The 9602-nt window shown below is 38.7% G+C and overlaps 1 protein-coding gene across 1 annotated transcript; it reads left to right on the forward strand.

Annotated features, from left to right (window-relative positions):
• Positions 1-4505: 4505 nt before the first annotated feature.
• On the forward strand, positions 4506-9280 carry LOC306943986 (calcyphosin-like protein). Its single transcript, XM_079530571.1, has 4 exons — positions 4506-4698; positions 6775-6952; positions 7539-7745; positions 9129-9280. Exons 1-4 carry the CDS (start codon positions 4607-4609, stop codon positions 9231-9233), a joined length of 582 nt encoding a protein of 193 aa, XP_079386697.1. The 5' UTR covers positions 4506-4606; the 3' UTR covers positions 9234-9280.
• The last annotated feature ends 322 nt before the right edge of the window (positions 9281-9602 follow it).

Below are 9602 nucleotides of genomic sequence, written 5' to 3' on the forward strand. Positions count from 1 at the left end.
ATGTAAACAGACATTTCCGTTCCATGTCATGTAAACCTGAGAAGAGGAATGGCCTTCTAAAACAGCCTGCCTGTAGACTCTCTGGAGCGAGATATGTCTCACACGACATCCTGCTGGAGGCTGGAGGGCAGGTATACCCGACCGCAGAACAAACCATTACTACTTTATCTTATGAGTCAACATAATTATGAAATGTCGCAAGTATTCCAATTTAAGATTTGGGCTCTCCGCTCTTGGTGATAAATCCATCTTCAGCCCCAACAGCTGCACTGTAGTGAATGTATAGGAATTTGTGGAAGGCTACACATGTAACAGTTTTCAAAAGAAAACATCCAGTTTCTGGAGGCGCAGATGTTTGGGAACATCAAATTAAATTCTATGAATCAACAAAGATGTGTGGCTATAGTACCACATCTTTTCAATTGTCTATCTATTCTTCTCTAGCACATTGAAATACTATACGTATACTGCTCAGCAACACATCTGCTGTTGCTAACAGCACCGACTTGTTCTACAATAAACATGTCAAGGTTTTACAACGAGCTCCCCTGACCAGCTGCGATGGGATGGTGAATTCAGATGTCTTAAAGAAGGATGACGGGTCGGAGGATTGAAGAGTGGATTTTAGAGTACCCGTGGAGGGGTGGACAACAACCGCCAAGAACACCCTGAATACTCTAAAGTCAGTCCAAGAAGGAAATATTCCTACAACCTTTAAACTCAGTTGAGTGTTTTACGTTTTATAGCCTACATACATTTCACTGGTGTAGGAATGTATTGCCAAATTAATGCCAATGAGTTTGATGGGTCTGGTATTTCTTTTATAGATAAAAAAATATATATAACTATCCATAAATAAACCGAAATATCAAATAATATTGATGCATTCAACTGCATCCATGTATTCTGTTCACGGTCAGTGAGCTTCTCTTATTTTATGTTGCTTTGACAGAACAAAATTACATATAGATCTACATTAAAAAAAAAATCAGATTCATTCTGAAAGCTTGATTATTTACCATGTTCCATTACTCCTGTTCTTTGTAAGACTGTGGTGCCCCCTATTGTTGGCCTGCTTACATGGTCTTATTCTTAGAAGAAAAGAGAGTGGGCAGTTCAGTTATATTGAGATAGACTTCATAAAGCAGAGAGAGAGTGGAGGGGCACTGGCAGAAATCGATCTTAGACCAGCTTGAGGTACAAGTGTGTTCGGAGCCAAGCTATCACCCAGTAGTACTAGTGAGGACATAATGTTTTATATTTATATCGCCATAATTATTCATGTTTATAATCTTTATATTTTGGGTCATTTATTTTTCACACTTCTGTTAGGCAAGACCGTGCAGATGGGCAGGATGTTGATCGAGGGGAGAGGGGGGAAAGGCATGCAACCCATCTCCCGCCAGAATCAAACCAGAAACATTGCAATAACGACGTGGCCGACACACTATCTGCTCAACTGCTGGTGCATCCTATACAGCTACAGCATTTGTGGGTCTTATGCGGTATAGTAAAAATAATTGTAGACTCACACTCGCTCATAAATGCTGACATGGAATAATATATATTCATCCAGACGGCTGTGGCATATAATCATTATGTGATAATGATAATTAGTGACACCATATTCCATATGGGTTACATTTACATTAACATTACTTACATGTGCATCAAGCGAATAGGCAGTCACTCATGTTTTATTAATAGAAGCATAAGCATCTCCCAACAGTACACATTCACAATGTTCCATATGGGCTGATGACAGTAATCATTAATAAACTGTTCATGTCAATCAATCAATCAACCATTCAATCAATTAATCACACACACTCACACACCGAGTAGAATTAGCTTTGCCCTCTCATGGCAGGACTGATACCACACTATTATACCAGTACATAACCACTGCAGGGAATGTAATTCCACTTTTCGTTTAGCCTATGTTTAAAGTTGTTGATCTATTCTATTTAAGGGCAGCAATAAATAATATACGTTAACACTCACAAAAATATTTATGATGTCTGCCTGTCTTTTATTAACTTCTCCCACGCGACCTAATCCTTTCTGACATGGTTGTTCTCAGAGTAATGCCAAAACACTTTAAGTCAACTGGAACCCATGACTCATTTACAGATGTGGCTTATATCAACATGCTTCAACTTACATGTGATAACAAGTCTTAAAAATGTGGTGTCTATGGCTGTAATTTCAGAATTCCACACTCCCTTAACGTCTGGTGAACTACATATATAATGAGAGGTGAGAAATGAAAGAGAGAAATGGACATGGAGTGGGCTTTGGTGATTTGTTCTCTGCTCTGGGAGAAACATTCTTAATGTATTTATTTTAATTTTATTTATTTTTGCACTTGGTGAATGGACTCCCGATTTTGATATAATAATAATGAAGAACTATGAAATGTATTTTAGGAGCTGTTCCTTTTCAAACTTTTACCACCACTTAATAAATAATAACAACAACAACTAGATAAAGCAGTTCATATAGGCCTAGAGACTTGAGTAGTCTTGCTGAAAATATAGACAAATATAGCCATTGAGTAAAACATTGATTTAAAAGCATCGATATATTTTAAATAAATAATATCTGGGTATAATGTAACTTGTAAAGTTGAAAAGGTTTGAGGTAGCTCTAGATGACAGTGCTGCAAGGAAGTGGTAACATTGAGTAATGACAGGGTAATGGCAGATACAAGGGCTTGTGCAGGCGTTATCTGACCACTGAATTATGTTATATATTTACAGTGATCATCAGAACTACTGTATACAGCTTTTACTTCAACACTTAAACACTTAAAACGACTGCTACCCACTGACTGTCCTTGAGGACAATGCCCCACACCTATCAAGCACCTACAGTTGGGTGCCACCGATATTGTCCCTTATCATTTGACCCATTTAGGCCTGACCTCAAAACTTTAAAAAATCCTTCTAAATCCTGAAAAAATCCTTCTACATTCACGATTTTTCAAAAATAGCAGACCTACAAGCTCGTAGCGCGCCACTCGGTGGCGCGCTATGAGCTTGTAGATCTGCTATTTTTCAATAGCTAAATTATAACAATGTTTAAAACACCAAAAGGGGTTCCCGCCCCAAAATGGGTTAACTGTCCTTTTGCGCAGATCACGCAAACCTCAGCAAAAAGAAAAGGACAATATCGATGGCCTCCAACTGTATGAGTGTGTGTATTGTGTGATTGTATGTCAGAGCACTGGGCCACAGAAGCCATCTTTTTGTATTGAGTCATCTTTTGTTGAGATTAGATTAGAGAATATACAGTAGGGTTGTAACATTCTATTGGTGTTTGTCAGGTAAGTGGTTACAACTCAGATAGGTTTAGGATGTTTATGTTTATTTATCTCAGTTGCTCCGTGTGTACTTTGTTAGGTCTACGTATGTAAGGTTTATGTAAATATGTTACATTAATCATCAAGTTACAGTATTAATACAAAATATTTTCACTCCCATTAATTTATGTTGCATACCCTTTTCCCCCTAGACAGGGACGTAACATCTACCAAGTACGAAATGTTCATTATGCAATGTATTTTAGGTTCAGAAACGTCAACATTCAATGTATCTGTGCAGAGCACCGGCCAGGCCAAGTAATAATTTATATATTTTGAGATCATTTTCAAGACAAAGCGGTGAGATAGTCTGCACTGAAGGTTAGTACTGCTCAAGGCCAATGTGCCATTTCTTAATTGGTGCATAAGAAAAGAAACATAGAAAAATAAAGAAAATGTAATTGTTGAGTAAAATAAATATTCAATATGATCTGCATTCTAGACGTCATAGCCTGAACCTTCCCCTCTTAAAAAAAGGGGGAAAAAGTAGAGTATGTGTGGTCCCTATGTTTCTCTAATAGTCCGATTTCACAGCAGATATTTTAAAAAGGGTATCTTTGGAAAAACAAAGAAAAGGTCCTGCAAAATGTTATAGGTTATTAATGTTATTAGGGCGATGTTTCGGTCGCTTAGGGACAGACAATACTAACCACCAAACATTTATAGGCCACACCCCCAGTGAGAAGTAGATATTTTATCAAGAAATGGTAGTGTAAACCATCGACTGGTAATTGTGTGTTAATGATACTAAAATGTTGTGTTCCATTGAGGTCAAACAGAGTCAGGGTGCTGCTATTCTCCTTGGATCACTGGAAAGGCTCTGCTACACTAATGGAATTGAACCTTATTAGTCCTGTATAATTCGTAACATCTGTGTTTACCATGGCATACTATTTCATGTCAATATGGCTGCTGTAAAGGAAAAAAATATTCCTCTGGTTACCAGAGTCTGGTACACACACCCCAAAGTAATTTCTTAAAAAAAAAAAAAAAGTAATCTGTTGAAACGGTTCACAGTTCCATTCTCTACAAACAAAGGGAGTGAAAGAGGTGTGGTTTGTTGTAAGTTGCCTTGACAACTTCAGTTGCAGAGGTATAATAAAAAACGTCCTCCCTGGTTACCAAGTGCACAGAACAGGACTCAGGTGCATCTCATCGAGCTCTCCTCCCTGCTGCTCTAAACTTAACCAGATCTCTTTTTAGTTTTTATCCTCCCTGTCATACCAGAGACACTTGAGAAAAATGGCTTTGAACGCCACGTCTGAAAGCCCTTTGGAGAGACTGAGACAGCGCTGTCTGGCCAGGGGAGCTGCTGGGATCAAAGGGTTGGCAAGGCAAGTAAAACACAACAAATAATGTGTTCTTTTGTCAAGTCTCTGAAGCCAATACATAAAATGCATGAGTGAAGATACAAAAACAACAAGTAATTCGAATCAGAACAGTTGCTTCATCTGATTAAACAGATTAAAACTACAGTTGTTGAGCTGTATCACACAGTTAACTAGAAGAATATGTTCCTGGGAAGTGGAACACAGGTCTCAGCCAGGCAGGTAGTAGAAGTCAATCTTAGCCTATTAGGATGAAATATGACATATCAGATCTGTCTTGATCACATGACTAGTCTATGTAGATAATGTGTACCGATTTTCATGATGTTTGGACAAAATCTGTATGGGTAATATCAAAAAAAGTGTTTTGATCACGACTATAGAGATCTGTTTGGACAAAATCTGTTAGAGGAATATCAAACATTTGTTTTGCAAAAAGCAGCCTCCTGTTGGAGCTATAAACCACTTCTGCTCTGCTCTGGTCTCCAGGGAGTGTGCATGCACAGTTTCACACCGATCAGTCCAACAGTGCCAGAGATTAGCTTTCCATGGATGGACGAACACACACACACACACACACACGCCCGCCCGCCCGCCCGCACGCACGCACGCACGCACGCGCACACACACACACACTAGGGCATTCACTTCTAGTCATTTTTACTAGTTGACTAGTTGCCTAGTTTACTAGTCGACTAGTTGACTAGTTGTTTAACCACCTATTTATTTTTTTATTTTTTATTTTTTTAAATAAATATTTGTACATTTAAAAACTGTGTACATTGGTGACTATAACTATATAATCTACCTGATCTTGAGGCCAAAAAGAAAAACGTTATTATTTTTTTTTTCTTATCAACTAGTCAACTAGTATATACCAGCAAGGTCGACTAGTGGATTTACTAGTCGACTAGTAAACTAGTTGCTTAATGCCCTAACACACACACACACACACACACACACACACACACACACACACACACACACACACACACACACACACACACACACACACACACACACACACACACACACACACGCGCACACACACACGCACACACACACACAAGGACGCACGGACAGATAGGGGCGAATACATAGTCTCTGTCGGAGACAAAAATCCAATCCTGTGTAAACAGGCACCATTTTGAAGATGGAGTTCAGGAGTTGAGTGCAGTTAGTCTTTTTATGTCAGTGTTTCAGATTGCTTTTACTTGTTTTTAGGCTAAAGGATCTAATATCTTTCAGCCAGTCTGTTCGTTCAGCAGTGCTGCAGCCAACCTTTTGGTCTCAAACACTATAACTACAATACTACTGGCTGGATTAACATAATTTGCCGTGCACCTCAGAGAATGAACTCTATTTTCATATAATACCAGTATACACAATTTCTCAAAATCTAATTGGTGGATTGTGATGAAATGTATCCATCCCTAAACGACTACTACCTGGGGTGTTAAGAGCAGCACAACCTCGAGGGACTATACTAGTGGTGCTTTTAGACATGTTCCTTTTACTTTATATTTCTTTCTACAGTATTTTACTTGTATTACTTAATTGTTTTATTTGCGACTGCAGGTCACATTTACTATGAATATGTGCATTTCCCGTCAGTGTGTTGTTTGGTTGGTTAGTCACCTCGTGACATCACATGACATCATCATGGATGGAGATCCCTGATGTATGGAGATCCCTGATGTCATCAATATTTAGCCCATATATGGAGATCCTCAAACCTCGAACCCTTAGATCTCCATATACGGTATGGAGCTGACCTGTTCTGACATTCCATATGTTGATCTGACATATCAAACCCTGTACATTCAAGACACGCTCCATATATGCCCAGTACAGAATATATTCCATATGTTGATCTGACCCCCCATTCCAAAGCGCCAGCGCTCGCCCAGCAGTCTGCTGTCAACCAGGCGGATGCGTGCGCCCTCAGGTGTCTTACTGGTGTAAATGTGGTAACCTATGTATGTTTGCTTGCTTGTTTGCTTGATATTATTTTTCATTAAGTAAAAACAAGTAGCCTAGTCTATACAAATAAAATTATCTCTGTGATTGTTTGTCTGGCAGGACCTTTCGTATCATGGATGATAACGGCAGTAAGTCCTTGGACCTCCACGAGTTCATCAAAGGCCTAAACGACTATGGTTTAACAGTGGAAATGGAAGAAGCCCAACAGCTATTTGAGGCATTTGATAAGGACGGCAGTGGAACTATTGACTTCAATGAGTTTCTGAAGAATCTGAGGGTAGGTTAAATTGATACACGAAAGAAGTTAAATGTTCATTTTACTGGTGTGTATGAGGTAGAACTTCCTTAAATTCACTTAAATGATTACATGGCATATGCCCTGCATATCACTGCATTCTGCAAAATGGGTCTGCTTTTCTTGATAGCAGACTGCTGCGTTGAATATCAGACCATTACATTTAACACACTTCCTGTGATAAATGTGTCGTTTTTGGTGACAGCCAAAACCAAGTTAGTTTGTAATGTTTCTGCATGTCTCTCTCTCACTGTCACTATTGAAATAAATGGTAGGCCTATGTGGTTTTTCATGGTTTTCAACGATCATAGGTAAAACATTAAAATAAAATGACAACATACTGGTGCCTATAATGGAATAAAAATGTTCATTAATCTACTTCAGACTCCAGAGTCAACCAAAGTTTAAATGAAAGAGTTCCAACTTGTCTAGTATGTGCCATGCCATATCTGACATGACCCATCTTCTACTCCAAGGGCATTAAAACAAACCCTAGGAATTGTTTCAAACTTAACTTTTAAGGTCTGATAAGAAAAATGAGTTTACTCCATTTCATTGTCCCCATTAGTCAATGTCAGACACCAGGACAAAGGTGGTTCTAGAAGCCTTTAAGAAGCTGGATAAGACGGGAGACGGGGTGGTGACAGTGGCAGACCTAAGAGGGGTGTACAACGCAACACAGCACCCGAAGTACAAGAGTGCAGAGTGGACAGAAGACCAGGTGTTCCTCTGCTTCCTGGAAAACTTTGAATCTCCCAATGACAAAGATGGGAAGGTATACTATACTATATATACTGTCTTGTGCTAATGATACTTGAGTCACTGCAGTGACCTTTTATTTTCTTTTTAGTAAAGATGTTATTTAGATAAACATGCGCGCACACACACACACACACACACACACACACACACACACACCAGCATGCACGCACGCGTGCCTGTTGTTATTCTATGTAAATAATATAGTATATGACATATTTATTATTGCATCATTTAGAGACTTTTTAAGGATGAGAGGATGTCTGTCTGTCTGTCTGTCCGTCCTTCCGACACATTGGTCCCAATATGCCAAAAACCTCTGACTGGATTGCCATGAACTTTTCTATACACCTTTATGCTCTCCAGATGTTTATCCGATAACAAATCCTAGCTACTTGACCCCCTGCACTTTCCTCTAGCACCACCCTCAGGCCAAAATTGTCATTTGCACCTTCATTTTCTCAAAATCTACTGGGCAGTATGCCATGACACTTGCTGAGCACATTCTTCCCTGGAGAATGAACCCTAGTAAATACTGGTGACCCCATGGCAATGTCTGTCTTAGGGTGCATTATTTTATTTCCCTGTAAAACCTTTTCCAGTAATCCCTGGGGGGAAATTACTTCTCTGCATTTGACCCATCCTATTAAGAGCAGTGAGATGCTGCAAATGAGCGCACAGGGAGCAATTTAGGGTTCAGTGTCTTGCTCAGGGACACCTCGACATGAAGCCTGGAGGAGCCAGCCAGCCATGCAGGGATGGAACAGGGGACCTTCCCATAACTCGGCGGCCACTCTATCTCCTGAGCCACTGCCTCCCTCCCTGTGATAATGTGTTGATCCTTCGTTGCATATAGAGTAGGTTTAGGTTTATTTATTTAGCATAGTAGTACAAAATATAGACAATACATATCAAAAAACAAAAATACAATGCAAGGAAAGGAAGAAGCCAGCTGGCTTATTTGGAATCCTTTCCTGTATGGAAGAGGTCATTGATTTAAAACAGATTAAAAGTTCAATTAAGAACAATACAAAAGTCTACAAGTTTGGCAAAGGGGGGCAGATGTGCAATAAAGAAATAAAAAACACAGACTGCACAAAAAAGGGAAATAAACAATACAAACAACAAACACACAAAAGAAAATATAACACATCAAAGTAAATCATGTAATCTACAGAGAGGAAGAAATAAGATATTTCTTTAGATGTTTTTTGAATATTGACAAGGATAATTGACAAGAGTGTGGGTTCTCATCTCATATTATAACATTCAAATTATGCAACATTTTACATTTTGGGTTTTTTGCGGAGTGTGTGTGTGTGTGTGTGTGTGTGTGTGTGTGTGTGTGTGTGTGTGTGTGTGTGTGTGTGTCTCTCTAATGAATGTCCTATACTTGCAGGTCACTGAAGAAGAGTTTGTGAACTACTACAGTGGAGTGAGTGCCTCCATTGACAATGATGCCTACTTTGTACAGATGATGAAAAATGCCTGGAAACTAAATTAATACTTTTTTTTGTGTGAAATACAGTATATTTGTTGATAGATCATAGATCACTTATGTACAGTATACAGGCCTAATGTCGCCTGACAATCAACATATTTTGAAGTTGCCTAAACACAAAATATTATTATAATAAAATGATTATTATTAGTACAAATTTGTGATGTATTTGTTTATTTTTAATTTTGATATTTATTTATTTTTGTCTTTTCAAAAAAGCATATAGCAAAATACCTGATTCATTCAAACATAACCACCGGCAAAACAGTTTTGCCATTTTGCAAATGACTAGAGTGGTCTAATCATTAGACTTTAAGCAATGAGATTCAGATTCCATGTTCAAAGCCCAGACCTATAGACCATGCTGGAGTA

The sequence above is a fragment of the Electrona antarctica genome, assembly GCF_951216825.1.
Source record: "Electrona antarctica genome assembly, chromosome: 19".
Lineage (NCBI taxonomy): Eukaryota > Metazoa > Chordata > Actinopteri > Myctophiformes > Myctophidae > Electrona > Electrona antarctica.